General features: G+C 39.3%; 5 protein-coding genes across 9 annotated transcripts; 3 read left to right on the top strand and 2 right to left on the bottom strand.

The window, feature by feature from the left end:
- The first annotated feature begins 224 nt into the window (after window positions 1-224).
- On the top strand, window positions 225-3,942 carry Ythdc1 (YTH domain containing 1). 2 transcript variants are annotated; one of them, XM_076828946.1, is made up of 6 exons: window positions 225-511; window positions 1,017-1,503; window positions 1,701-1,917; window positions 2,003-2,207; window positions 2,290-2,572; window positions 2,647-3,942. In XM_076828946.1, the coding sequence occupies exons 2-6, from the start codon at window positions 1,160-1,162 to the stop codon at window positions 2,975-2,977; spliced, it is 1,380 nt and encodes a 459-aa protein (XP_076685061.1). In that variant the 5' UTR covers window positions 225-511; window positions 1,017-1,159; the 3' UTR covers window positions 2,978-3,942. The 2 variants fall into 2 exon arrangements, with proteins under 2 accessions (XP_076685061.1, XP_076685062.1); XM_076828947.1 differs by having other exon boundaries at window positions 225-617.
- A 146-nt stretch (window positions 3,943-4,088) lies between these two features.
- LOC143377550 (carbohydrate sulfotransferase 11) lies at window positions 4,089-5,668 on the top strand. 3 transcript variants are annotated; one of them, XM_076828949.1, is made up of 5 exons: window positions 4,089-4,378; window positions 4,445-4,641; window positions 4,707-4,826; window positions 4,892-5,035; window positions 5,114-5,668. In XM_076828949.1, exons 1-5 carry the CDS (start codon window positions 4,130-4,132, stop codon window positions 5,496-5,498), a joined length of 1,095 nt encoding a protein of 364 aa, XP_076685064.1. In that variant the 5' UTR covers window positions 4,089-4,129; the 3' UTR covers window positions 5,499-5,668. The 3 variants fall into 3 exon arrangements, with proteins under 3 accessions (XP_076685064.1, XP_076685065.1, XP_076685063.1); XM_076828950.1 differs by having other exon boundaries at window positions 4,892-4,998; window positions 5,114-5,253; XM_076828948.1 differs by having other exon boundaries at window positions 4,892-5,668.
- Window positions 5,527-8,733, bottom strand: Uba2 (Ubiquitin-like activating enzyme 2). 2 transcript variants are annotated; one of them, XM_076828943.1, is made up of 9 exons: window positions 8,549-8,733; window positions 8,160-8,314; window positions 7,801-8,088; window positions 7,659-7,726; window positions 7,368-7,586; window positions 7,034-7,291; window positions 6,369-6,955; window positions 6,073-6,295; window positions 5,527-6,024 (listed from the first exon to the last, which is right to left on the bottom strand). In XM_076828943.1, the coding sequence occupies exons 1-9, from the start codon at window positions 8,690-8,692 to the stop codon at window positions 5,993-5,995; spliced, it is 1,974 nt and encodes a 657-aa protein (XP_076685058.1). In that variant the 5' UTR covers window positions 8,693-8,733; the 3' UTR covers window positions 5,527-5,992. The 2 variants fall into 2 exon arrangements, with proteins under 2 accessions (XP_076685058.1, XP_076685056.1); XM_076828941.1 differs by having other exon boundaries at window positions 5,527-6,295.
- A 319-nt stretch (window positions 8,734-9,052) lies between these two features.
- LOC143377551 (uncharacterized) lies at window positions 9,053-10,482 on the top strand. Its single transcript, XM_076828952.1, has 3 exons — window positions 9,053-9,218; window positions 9,294-9,777; window positions 9,847-10,482. Exons 1-3 carry the CDS (start codon window positions 9,185-9,187, stop codon window positions 10,361-10,363), a joined length of 1,035 nt encoding a protein of 344 aa, XP_076685067.1. The 5' UTR covers window positions 9,053-9,184; the 3' UTR covers window positions 10,364-10,482.
- A 165-nt stretch (window positions 10,483-10,647) lies between these two features.
- Window positions 10,648-11,698, bottom strand: LOC143377552 (phosducin-like protein 1). Its single transcript, XM_076828953.1, has 3 exons — window positions 11,486-11,698; window positions 10,993-11,407; window positions 10,648-10,911 (listed from the first exon to the last, which is right to left on the bottom strand). The coding sequence occupies exons 1-3, from the start codon at window positions 11,696-11,698 to the stop codon at window positions 10,679-10,681; spliced, it is 861 nt and encodes a 286-aa protein (XP_076685068.1). The 3' UTR covers window positions 10,648-10,678.
- Between the last annotated feature and the right edge of the window lie 2,002 nt (window positions 11,699-13,700).

Below are 13,700 nucleotides of genomic sequence, written 5' to 3'. Positions count from 1 at the left end.
TAATCGTGTCGAACGATTAAATGACCTTAGACAAGGGAAAACATTGATGTTACAGCGAAGATGCCCTCCCGGTACTCGATGAATTCGTTTGAATGTTAAAGCGGACAACGTATTAGGCTACAAAATTGTATAATTTAATATATTAAGAAATTATGCATTTACAGAGGATCAGCGCGCGTGAGCGTGCAGAATCTCGAGAATAAAGTAGAAATAAATGGAAGGAAATCGGTTAGGGTTGGCCCGAGGTTCTGGGGTTTTCAGACTGCGATCGGTTCTATCGATCGTAGGGAACTGTAGGGAACACGTCACGCAATGGACGCTGTGGTTTACGCTTCTGCGAGGCGATAAACGTTTATTGTGTTTCCATGGAAGGAAGTAGGATTTTCCGCGCGAGTCTCCTGTGCGTTTGGTGTGGAGGATTAGTTGGAATAGTTATTGAACGCATATGATAATAATCATTTAGCATACTTGCGTGAGGTGCGAAGTGTGTTAGTGAAGAACGAGTGTGCACGTAAGTGTGTACGAGCTGCCTGAAAGGGCTTCTAACACCAAGGACTTAAATGTTTGCGAAACATGAACTTTCTTTATAAAATCAATGGCGAACACGATGGTTTCGAGTATGTTCTGTGGCGACGATGATGACGCTCCCATTAAAATTATTATTCGCAACGAACTTTCCTAGGCATAGCCCTCCGCGTTTCAAAAGACTGCATAGAGACGTCAGACGAGTACGGTGTGTCATACTGTCTGTTATTACAGAGAAAGCATCCAGGACTCCTCGCCTTCCTACCATTAATAGGCTGAAAAACAGCACACGTCTGCTTGCAATAGACTTTCATGACCAAAGTTCGAAAGAAATTTTCTTCTCGCGTAATAAAAATGTCACCGCATTATTTCCTACCGCGTATTTGCCGTAAGACGTACCAGATCTGTTCGAATATGATATTGTTCTCGGACGAGTATCGCCGCATACTGGATATCCATCTAGTAAGCCCTTTTTTATATTTGCGTTTCAGAGAAGGTTTAAAGGCACCGGAACTGCATTGGCCTCGCGCAAGAAAGCCCGATAAATCCAGAAATACAAAGCCTGGATGACGGGACAAGTAGCGAGATTCTTTTGAGCATTAGTGAAAGTGAATGTCGAGTAAAAAGTGAAAATATGGACAATAATACGGACGGGGACAACTTAAATTTGAGCTGCGGCGAGAACGACATAGTGGACGAGTTAAAGATCGCTGCCGATGAGACGTACGACACGCGCAGCGAGGTTTCATCGAGTAGTTCGAATTCTGATTCTAGTCAACCAAGCATAAGCTCTGTTTCGACCAAGTCTTCGCGCGGAGACAATAAGCGTAATCGGAAGAATAGGGGGAAGCGTGCCAGGTCGAGGGATTCTAAATCGTCCAGCCCTGAAACTAAACGTGCAAGATCCAAGGAGAGCAAAGGAGCTACCAAGAGCTACGACTACGCTACGAAATTAAATTACTTATTTAGGGATGCAAGGTTGGCTGCTTTTCAAAATACAAGCACTCCGGTGTATACGAGAGTGTATACACCTTCTGTCTTTCTAAAATTAATATACATTTAACGGAAACTGTTCTCCTAGTAGTGAACTAGCATTTCTGAGAGTCCTTTGTATATATTTAGATAAGCGTATAAATGTAAATGCCAAGGACATGTCTTAAAGTTCTTTTTATTAGATTTTTCATCATCAAATCAAACAACGCCGAGAATGTCACACTGTCCAAGGCTAAAGGAGTATGGAGTACACTGCCTCAAAACGAAGCCAACTTAAATCAAGCTTATAGGGAATCAAGAAATGTTCTGCTTGTTTTCTCTGTAAAGGAGTCAGGAAAGTTTGCTGGCTTCGCACGGCTTAGCACAGAGTCTAGAAGAGACGGGGCACCTATCTCTTGGGTTTGTGTGGAATAATTAAATGGAAGTAGCTTCGGAGAGTCTCTTTCGTATTATTAAGAAGAATATATGTATATGCGAATCATAGGTGTTGCCCCCAGGCTTGTCAGCTAAAGCTTTAGGTGGTGTGTTTAAAGTGGATTGGATATGTAGAAAGGAATTACCATTTACAGCAACGTTACACCTATATAATCCATGGAACGATGGTAAGCAGGTAAAGATCGGCCGCGACGGGCAAGAGATCGAGCCAAGGGTCGCCGAGGAATTGTGTAGGCTCTTTCCAGAAGACGAAGGTAAATAAAGAATGCCCGGTTTCTAAACTAGTTTGCAAATCAAAGGAATTCCTGTGCTCACGATTTCCAATGAATATTTCAGGGATCGAAATGACTCCAATTTTGAGAAAGTCTAAGGAAGCAGCGAAACATATCATGAAGTCGTCTCGTTCGTTTCGAGACAATAGGCCTGTTAATAGCGGTTCTAGATTTTTACGGTCGAGGGGTGGTAGGGGACGTAGGCTCTTCTTAACTTCGCGATCTCGTTTAGCTTCTCGAGCAAGAGGATCTCATTTAGCTGGTAACGAGCATAGAGGGTCAAGGGATCATCATCATCACCACCGTTATGCTAGTTGGTTTAATCGAAGCGATTCTCCTTACTCAAAGTACAGTATACGTTGAGAGATACATTATCGTCGCTCGTTTAGCAGTGCAGTCTCATTAATTGTCGCTTTTGTAGGGGATACGGCAGTCCTGGATTAGGGGTAGCCGCTGCGGCTGAAGCGTATGTGGCGGATTATATGCGTACCATGCAACACCAACTACCTCCATTACCCCCTTATGCTGCACCCCATCCCTATGACTCTTTACCTCCGCCACCACCACCACCCAGGTATTACGATGGTCTACCATTGCCACCCGATTACACCGCAGCCGCTTCCGCACTTGAGAAACGTAGTTACGAAAGGAGCGTAGACGAATTTTTATGGAGGACGGCCAGTCGACACGGCCGACATAGCGATCATCGATCTTCCCGCGATCATCATCATAGATACAGGGATCGTAGATAAGAAATTTTTAACATTGTCTCGTCATCCACCTGTTCTTTCATTTCTCGAATCATACGCATATTGTAAGGGCTTTCGAGGTACCTCGACACTTACGACTATGCGATAGGAGGTGTTTAAACAATTAATTATTTCTACGAAACAGTGACTTGAAGTTTTAAACGCGTGCGTATACATTTGACCCATGTGTAATTTTTAACATAATTAAAACACTATTGTGTTCTTCCAACGAAATGGTATATTGAGAAGCATCTGAATGCTTCGAATGTGTAATTAATGATCAATGAAATTTCGATATTCAGCTTCAGCGATTATTTTCTTTCGCGTAGTGTCACGCGATAATGCAAGTATATCCGGAGTAAAAGCAACTTACGGAATGATTGAACAATGATTCACAATTGATCGCATCCTGTTATGTGCATTTAGCAACTAAGATAATGAAATTGTACTCAGTTTAGGACATTCTTTTTTTTACTTGTTGAGTTTCTTTTTTATTAAATTCAATTTAGGTATTATTTATATATTTTTGTAACTTTTACGTATTGATGTCCGACACATTTTCCTTTATAAATAAAACATTCAATTGTGAATCAGTGTGATTATTAACAGATCATGTTTCGTATTGATAATTTGAATTTTCATATTCAGATCTGATAAAACGACGTACCGTTTTAACATAGACCACTGCCCCGTACAAAGAATTTAATTTTGCAGCAATCTAACACAATTTTTTTCAGTTATCACAAGTAAAGTTTTCTAACAGAAATTCGTAAGAACAGCCAATTTCAAAAGAGAGTATTTTTGTCACAATCAGCCATTACATCATTTACAAATTATACATAACTATCAAATGATTACTGTTGCTTAGTTGCAGAAGCAGCCTAACATCGTGACTATGTACTGAAATCATTAATTTATATAGTATGTCTTTTCGGCGCTATTTCATAGTAAAAAGCAATATAAATATACTTGTTTCATTTTCTCCTTCACCTCTAACATTAAATCAGATCAATTTCTACCACTATTTTCACGGGTAATTCGAAAATAGTGGAATTAAGATAACTGCTATCTCCCAGCCCACCCCCGCAGACAATTCCCGGACGGATGTTTTAATCTTGGCAGTCGACTGTCAGAATACGCACTTCAGTTTTAATAATGTCTCTTAGAGGGCAATTTATAAAATGCACGTTATGTGCCATTTTATATATTGCAGTTTGCTGTTTCCTGTTAAAGATAAAGAAAGATTTTTACCTGACGCAGCAGCCAGATTCAATCGTTTTTATAAGTATCAATCAGACAAAGCAAGCGTGCTCGCTAGCATCTCGAGTAGCTACTGAACCAATTGATTTAGAGATAAAACTTCTAGAGCGCGATGAAATGAACGGGGAATTAATTAATCTGCAGGTAAGCCCGACTTCTTTAAACATTATAGATAAAACATACGTAGGGTTGATAACTTTTGTATAATAGGAAAGCGCAACGTTGCTTCAACAAATTTCAAATGCATGTGTAAAATATCACTTAAACACGCCTGTGATAAGGAGACACTTCTTACACAACTCCCAACATAAAGCAATGTACTGTTGGATTCGAAAAGTGGCTTCAACGAGTTTCACAAAATTGTTTTCAGATATGGAGGGACGTCAAGTGACGCGAAATTATTATAGGTAATTATAATCCTTCATCATTCACCTATATATAAGTAGTGCTCTAACTCGCAAATTGTTCGCAGAGAGGTTGACGTTTTAGCCCCGAAAACTTTAAAGGAGTTACACCACATTGCGAATGATAAAAAAGTATTTAAACTGTTAATCGTGCGCCATCCTTTCCAAAGGCTTGTTTCATCATACAGGTACCTTTTTACGCACACTTTGAGCCTGTTAAAATTATTTACCAAAAGTGTGCTCCACATTTTAGAGATCGCATAGAGGACAACTCGAAGCACACAGCGCAGGCTTGGATCTATGTTAAAAAAATATTTCAAATTACAAGACCCGAACTGCTTCGTTCCAATACAACAACCGGTAATTTTCATCAAAGAGTATTTACAGCTGATAGGAGGTATTTGATACAATGCCGTACAAACGTTTTCATTAAATCAGCCACAGATTTTATGTACATACACTCTCTTCTCTCAAGATTAAAGGTGGTACCGACTTTTAAAGAATTTCTGCTGTGGCTTTTACAAAGTGCTGAAGAAGAAGACGACGTTCATTGGAATCGATATTATACACATTGTGCCGTATGTAACGTACGTTACAATTATATTTTGAAGTTGGACGACTATACGTACGGACAAATTAATTATATTTTCTCGAAATTCGGATTAGACAAGGATAAAATATATTTACCAAAATTGGAACAGACCCGCGGCGGATACACTGACTTCGATACTACATGTAAATACTTTGCAAACCTGACGCAAGAAATTATTTTGAAATTGTATAACCGATATAAGATCGACTTTGAAATGTACAATTATAACTTGAATCGATATATATTCTGCGCAAATAAGAGAACCTAAAAAATAATCTAACTGGAGGATACGATAGTTCAGAGTACAAAAAAAGTATTTATTTCTTTTTATATAAAATTGTTTAGGTACACTCTATGAAATGACACACTATAAACATAACGCTTTGTATCCCCGTAAATATATGCAGCAATTAAAAATACAGTTCCATTCCGAAAGAATTTTGATGATGTGGTAAGGTCGCTATTGTACAACTCACATTCATTCCCATCATAGCATGTTATCACATGTACCTTCAACTTATTTACTAACAATCACGTTTCTTGTTTGTCCACGTATTATTAATAAAACGTACGAAAGTTTAATATTCAAAGAGAAATTCGCAGCTCAGCTACTGGAATCGGTATGTATGCACATTCCTTTTGTACAAGCACACCCTTTTAGGTAAAACTAATGGTACCGATTTCCATTATCCCAATTTCGCTGTAAATCCTGAATAATGTATCTGACTTCGTTTAGTTGACTTACTTCGAAACCGCAGACGATTACATGTTATCGTCATGCACGATTAAACAGTTATCGTCATGCACGATTAAACAGTTATCGTCATGCACAATTAAACAGTCATCGTCTTCCGAGACTGTGCGTTTAGATTTTGATTTATCAGTCGCACCGTCGCTAATCACATCATTCTCGATGATAGTTATAACATCGTCTGTATCATCGATTTCCAATTTTCGTTTTTTCGGAGATGTGATTACATCGGGAATTTCGATTTTACGTTTCTTCGCCACGTCTGACGGAACGGTTTCGGTCTCAACAATCATTACATTGTCGTCAGATTCCGCCTGAATAGAATTTTTGTATACATATCTTGAATTTTCAAGTATATCCATGCCGTATATAGAATGTTCTACTCACCTGGCCGTTTGAGGTAGATGGTTTCACCGAATCGTCATCCTCTTTAGGTTTAAGATCATTCTCATCAGCTAGGATGAGGAAATCAGGACTATCGCCCTTTGAACTCGGTTGTTCTCTATAGATTACAGTCACCGTTAGCGAATAGTTCTGTTGGAAGTCGTCAACCTTAAGAATGGTACCATCCTTGATTCCCAATTCTTCTAGAAGCTTATCGTTATTCCCTTCGGTTTCCCCTTCTTCGCTACTAATGACGACACTGCCCGTACCGTCTATCATCACATCTGGGGCGATCATATTCAATCTATTCTTCAATACTACATCGTCCAATTGTTTGATTGTCATTTTAGATGTATCGACAGCTAGTACAGCTTGCGGCGTAGGCGCACACACATAGCACTTTGGATTCGGCGGATTAACGTTTTTCTCTGGCACCAGCAACTGATTGCGGTGATTCATTTTTGAGCGCAAATATACAGATCTACACGATTTCAAATTCTCCTGGAGGATACGGAATGCATGGAGGACAACTAACCCAGCTACTATTGCATTTGTGGTTGCGATTGCTGGGATTATATTCCCTGCCATTGCTACGAGAAATAATGTATACGAAATTAGTGAGGATCATTTCTGAGTGTCTCAATGTAGAATTCTAACTGATCACTTACATTTTATGTCGAACCTCGTCTTTTGGGCTATGCCAAAGATATAAGCCCTTACATTGGCACATGCCGCAACGAAATCCATCGAGCTCTGATCGTCCTTGTCCCAAACAAGATGATTATTTGGTGCCTTTTCTTGGGAAGCCGCTAGAGTTTTGCTTAAACTTTTTATCGATTCGGCAAATATCGTGCCGCATTTGGAAATACTCCAACGTTGTTGGTCTTTTAAGCCTGGCTCATTAATTTCCTTACTACATCCTGGTACTGTATCATAAGGAGTTAGAATAGACATACATTTATCTAAGGCCGCGTAAATTTCAAATTTTATCACTTTACAAACCTCCGTCTGGTAGTTCTTTCCAATTTAAAGGAGTGGGTGGTCGTCTTTTCTTCCACAGATTATCCATACTGAGCAAATACTTTATATCGTCGTGGAATAATTTTGTAAACAGCTTTTCTGGATCATACCCACAGGAATGCGCCCAAGTTCTAGTTGAAACTCTAACGATGTTTCCCTTTTCATTTGATTCTGAATTAAGAGCACCTTCGCCTGCTTCATCTATCGCATAAAATTCATATGTGTACATTCACGTGATAACATATTAATAAATTTTATACACATTACCCTTACCCGCTGCTTCTGGGTCAGCAGTATCTGGAGAAACGTCTTGATCAGGATCTTCCTCGCCAAATAATTGACTGCGCGAATTTCAAAAGTGTTCTCTTAGACTATTTCACAGGGTTTTAAGGAAAGTACTAATTCAGAAACTTACTTGAACAGATGTTTCGCCCACACTATGCAGTGAATGGGTTCGCTGGGTGTATTACGAATCGTACAACCGGGATAAGTCTTTTGCGCAGCTTTTGGCGTACATTCGTAACATTGGCTCAATCCTTTCTTTATAAGTTCTACTTGACCCTCGTAGCCAGCAGTGCCTGATTCTATTAACGGTATATCCGCCGCCAAGCACATTCTATTCACATGGTTTCTAGCAGCTCTATTGTCAAGCGCATTCATAACTAATGTGAACTTCTTAAAAAACGATACTCCGTAATCAGGACTGTGGATATAAAATTATATAATCGACGACGAAGCATAACGTTGCTGGTTTAAAGAAATAAAGATACTTACGATGTAATACTGTCGTGATAATGGACTATTTTCGCATCAGGATTAAATGTCAACGCTGTTTCTCTCGCGACGTCAGCTTTTGACTTTCCAACATGTTTCTTTTGAAATAAGAACTGTCTGTTTAAATTGCTGACGTCTATCGTGTCTAAATCAATCTGAAAGCAACGTGTGTTTATTTAGTATACGATCGCTCAAAGCGTAGGTAACATAAATTAGAAAAAATTGGAATCGTTTGCTCGTTGGCGTTCATCAATGTAAAATAATGCCACGCAGCGATCAGCCGTGATAATGCAAACACCGGTTTGAATTTTAAATGACAACTGATCGCAATAAAGGAGGGAAACGTATGGAGGTTAAAACATGACTACTGTTCATCGACTCGTACTTACGATTTCGATATTGGTGAATCCTGTCATGACGAGATTCTTTAATATCTCGCAGCCGATCCCGCCGGCACCCACGATGAGCACTTTACTTCCAAGTATCGCATTTTGTAAGTTTTCCCCGAACACACCGTTAATATTAGCCGCCATTTCTCAGGTTAAACACGACCGAAACAAGCTTGCGATAACAAGCAACGCCGTCCACTACTGCACTACTGTGAACGCACTGACTTCTCAAATTCTCAAGTAAAAAGTACCAGTTAAGCCAACTTTGTAAAACTACATATTTGATATCGCGATGTTATTAATATACGAATGAATTCCTTTTCTTTTCGGTATGGAAGCACTTACTACGTAGAAACAATAATTTAGATTACATTTATTCGACAGACAACGGATAAAATTGTTTTATCGCACGTTCAATAATTGGAATTATTATCTAGATAAATTTTACTCGTCTACGATTGGCGTTCAATTGGTGATCCTCGTAGACTACTAGAGGGCTGCGAACGTTAGCTGTGCTTGCTGATACTCGCTAGTATTTTAAAAGACCAATTTGTTTATGTTTAACCGTTTGAATTTGAAAGGCATACAAAGTCATACGGATGTAATGTGAAAGGAATTATATTGGAAGCGAGCAATATGAGTAGCTTCAACGATTTAAGCCAGTTATCAGGTACGTAATTAATAATCGTGTATTGATTCACAGATGTCGAACAATGTAACATGCTTCGCTATCGTTCGTTTTCAGATATACAAAGTATTTCGCGGATTTCTCGTTTGAATTGTAGCCGATTGATGGGCAGGGTGGATTCATTGCAAAATTTGTATGAGCCGCAGCATAGTTTCACATATAATGCAAGTAGAAATGTAACAAACTCCAATCCAGGGACTGTTCCAACACAGAAAGCTGTGAAGTATCTTACCTTGTGCGAAGAAAGCATCGGCGAACTTGGGAAGAGCAAAATAATCCTGGGTTGCTTAAAAGAGGCATCGCTAAATGCTAAAAGATCGTTATCTGCAGGCGTCGCTACTAAGTTACAAGGGCTACTTCAGATTCACGAGCTTAACAAGTATATGCACTTGCCATCTACTTCGAAGAACGCGCAAGAAGAGTCAAGGGTTTTGGGAATAACCGACTTGCCGAAATATGATTTCACTTATGCAGAAACATTGGATATTAAATGCTGCGTGGAAACGATATTACGAGAGAAGATACAGAAATTCGTGTTAAGGTTTGATAGAATTGAATGCCTATCGAGTTCGGTAAGCTGGGTGCCCATGATAACCATCTGATGTTTTAGATACGAAGAGCTGGGAGGGAACATGAAAGAAGTTCTAAGATCGACTGATTGTAATATGCGTAAGAAGTTATTCGAACCGCACGACGTGCAGCTACTGCAATGGAAAGATAAAATCGAAGAGTTATGCGCCCAATATAGAGCGGATATTGTGAAATGTAAGATTCTGCTCAACAATTGGAATCAGCTAAAATACAAAGATACCAGTCGGAGTTATTTTGAAAAGGCGGAATACATATTGCTGAAAGCTCAAGTCGCAGAAGTGCAGGCGAAGATAACAAAGTTATCGTGTATCATGAGAATGTACAAAGAGACTCCAGTAACGATCGATGCTCATAGAATACTAAATGCAGCTATAGATGAGAAATTATTCGCAGTAATGAACGAAATCAAAGAGAAGGAGAATTTGAAGAAGCAATACGAAAATTTGCAAAACACAGAATACGACGAAATTTTAAAGACTTACCTACATTTTTGCAAAGCTATCAAGAAAAAGAAACAGATACTAGAACAGTTTTAAATTAGTTCAAATTGTAAATGTAAGATAAATTTTTAAGATATTTACGCGATTTATTCTGATGAATATAAATATGTACAATGTTCATATATTTTTCAATCAAATATGTAGATTTACCTGTTTTTATGATTAAGAAATTCTATTATTCCCAAATACTCATTACGATTATTTAAGGGAGTGTGCTGGTTGTTAATGTAGTTGAGTAGAAGCGAGACGAATGAGAATTAAATATGCACGTAGTATTTTTTCTACAGTTACTTTTCATGACGAACTAATTTAAGATGTAGTAATGTTGTAAAAAAGGTTTCTCCATTCAATTTATTCACTATCTGATAGTGTATTCTCGTTCTGTGAGATAATGGTAGGTACACAGTTTTTATCAGTAAGCATTCCATGTTCTATTAAAAATGTTTCAACATCGGATGCATAAAAGTCTACTCCTAAGTAATCTGTTACATGAACGAAATTCCCTATTACTTGACCTGCTTTGTAAACCAGCAATGCCGGGACACCTTCTGTTTTAAAGTGTTTACTAAGCCCAGCCACGGAACCTGTAAACAGAGTTAAATGGTATTCAGTGTGCGCTATGACTTAAATAATACAGCGGACGACATAATATATGATAAACGGACCTAAGATTTTACAGAACTTTACGAAAGGGTAATCGTTCGCGACGGATATTAAGCATCCATTCATGGCTTCACAGCCAGCGACATTATTCTCATAAATATGAACCACTACTGTCACAGATTTGTCTTCATTGTCAATGGCTTCCAAAAACTGATGCGCGGTTTCTAAATTAACAACTTTACTGAATCGAAGCTTCTCTGCTCTCGCGAGCATTTCTTTCATTCTCTGCCTTTGATATTCCAAAAGGAACCCGTCGGCTAGTAATTCAGCCAGGTCAGGGTCGCTTTCCAAAATTTTCTCCTTTTCTTCGTCCAAAGAGGTACGGCATGTTAGGCTCAGTTTCTTTATCAACTGAAGCCTTTCTCTCTCTTGTTCCCCTCTTTTCTCCGCCTCCAGTTGCTTATATCGTTGCCAGTCCTTGAAACGCATATGAAATATATCAAAATTTGCGCCATGGGTACAAATTTACGTAACTGACTCGAAGCATGTCCTTACCTTTATAACGCCCTTTGGCCCTGTATTGCTAGAAGTTCCATCCCATTCCGAGAATGACGGTTCAATGGAATCTGGCATTCCTCCTGGATATCTGCCCTTCTCATTTTCCAATTCTTTGTCGGAGTCTGCAGAATCATTTCCTTCATCTTCGCTAGAACTACTACAGTAGTAGTGCAGTTTTTCACCCAGAATCTTATCTTCCAAAGTTGACATGCTTAATTATATTGCATATAAAATACTATACACGAATCCTTTTATGGAATCTGTGATAAAATAAAATGTCCAGGATTAATAACACTAAACCTCCGACAGATATAGCTGTTGAAAGCGTTATATACGTACAAGCTTACTGACACAGAAAATATGCGATACTTGGGCCGTGGATATCGTTCACTGTGTAATAAACACAAATTCCCGCAAAAGGGATCCAAACATTTTACGGATACAAATGTTATTTAGAATCTTCCTAGCATCGTGTACCAATTATTTACGCTTGGTACTCGAATAAACGCAGAATCGTGCCCGATGGAAGTGTATTATTTACGCTTTAGCAGAAACCTTAACACGCGATAGCCACTTCTAAATGTCAATACTCGTAATTCGTTTACGAGGACGCTCTGGAAGATTTGTCGAGACGAGATGTTATCCACTGCATAGATATTGGAATTCATCTTTCACATACTACCTATGGATGGCGATACATGTATCGATTTGGTAGCGACCAGCGTCGGTAACCCTCGATGAGTCCTCTAGTTTTAATTAAGTAAGTTACGATAGTTAGTTTCAAGGCGCTAGTCACTAAGTTAAGAATTCTTAGGATAAGTAGTTGGTAAGCCTAGTTCTAAGCGAAGCTTAGAGCATATGTTCATGGAGGTTTCATTGAGAGCTCGAAACTGCCGCCAACATCATGCGAGAGAGAAAGAGATGCTTTCTCGATGGTGCGATCGAGAGAGGTGGAACGGAGAATCACAATGCGCATGCGCCGGTGTACACTTCTCACTCGCACGAAAGGCAGAACGAACAAAGCGTCCCAAGAGTGCGGCGCGAGGAATAAAAGTTACGTTTCCTTGCACCCACGTCTTTTCTCTATCCACGTGCCTTCCACGACGAGAACTCTGCACGCGCTCTCCCGTCGCCCGAACTGAGAAGCCACAATTTGGTATGTTCTACAGATGGTAACATGTACCGCAGGTTGGGGGCAGGGGGTCGTGAATTTCTTAAGTTTTCTTAAAGGAGGGGAGTCAGGTAGCGACTTACGTAATATTTTTTAACCCATTTTCAATAAATACAAATTCTATCATTAATGATACAGGAAAGAAACTTTAATTTTTCCCGAAACCGAGTTAAATGAATTATATAAACCTTTAAAAAAAATTGTAGGCGAAGTATTGAATAGATTTTATATCCGATGTAAAGAAGTGTTTATCACCTCGTCTGTGATCCATGTTTTTAGCATATGTATTGGTAAACTTTACTGGACGTAAATAGCAAAATGTAGATACGCCTTGTATTTACACGCGATTAGAGTTCGAAATTTTCTCCAGCGATAATTTATTGGAGGTCAATGATAAATAAGAACCCCAGCGGATCGCTGTTTCGTAACGTCGTGCCTACTCTATTTATCTGCGGCGCGATTAAAACGTGAATACATAAATCTCGTATCGGGAGTCAACGGATGGTGGTCGCTGCAATCGTGTCGGCAGAAACGAGAATACTCCGCGACACCAAGAAAGTGAACGATATTCATGCGTTTAATATTCCTTTCGAAAACACTATATCGAATGATACTATGTACCGTAGAATGAAGAATCTGTCTTACGACCCGAGTAATTAATTAGCGACATGCTTCTGAAACCCCTGATTCTTTAAAGAATCTGTTAGTTCAAAGCTAGGTAGTTTCTGTCAAAGAAAGGAGTAGCACGCTTTTAAGCAAGTTGTAGAATAGTAAAATGCCACGAAAATTGCGCGTCGTGCTTTTATTTTCACATTCGTATGGGGTACACCGAGTACATAGGTTTCGCAGGGGGCGAGCTTCACCGCGTTATCAGCGAAGTAAGCGATCGTGCTTCGCACGTTTCCACGCGCGATTACGTCGGGAACGAAGTTCTATTCGAACAAACTGAATTCTGCTTTCCTGCTTTACTATTCGACCATGCCCCCGGACACCCTATAACATATTGACAGCGTCGCGTATCAAGTATTTACACAATGGGAA

This window comes from Andrena cerasifolii, chromosome 16, assembly GCF_050908995.1.
Source record: "Andrena cerasifolii isolate SP2316 chromosome 16, iyAndCera1_principal, whole genome shotgun sequence".
Taxonomy (NCBI): Eukaryota; Metazoa; Arthropoda; class Insecta; order Hymenoptera; family Andrenidae; genus Andrena; species Andrena cerasifolii.
The sequence above is the reverse complement of the archived record's forward strand: the minus strand, read 5'-3'. Positions and strand labels throughout refer to the sequence as shown.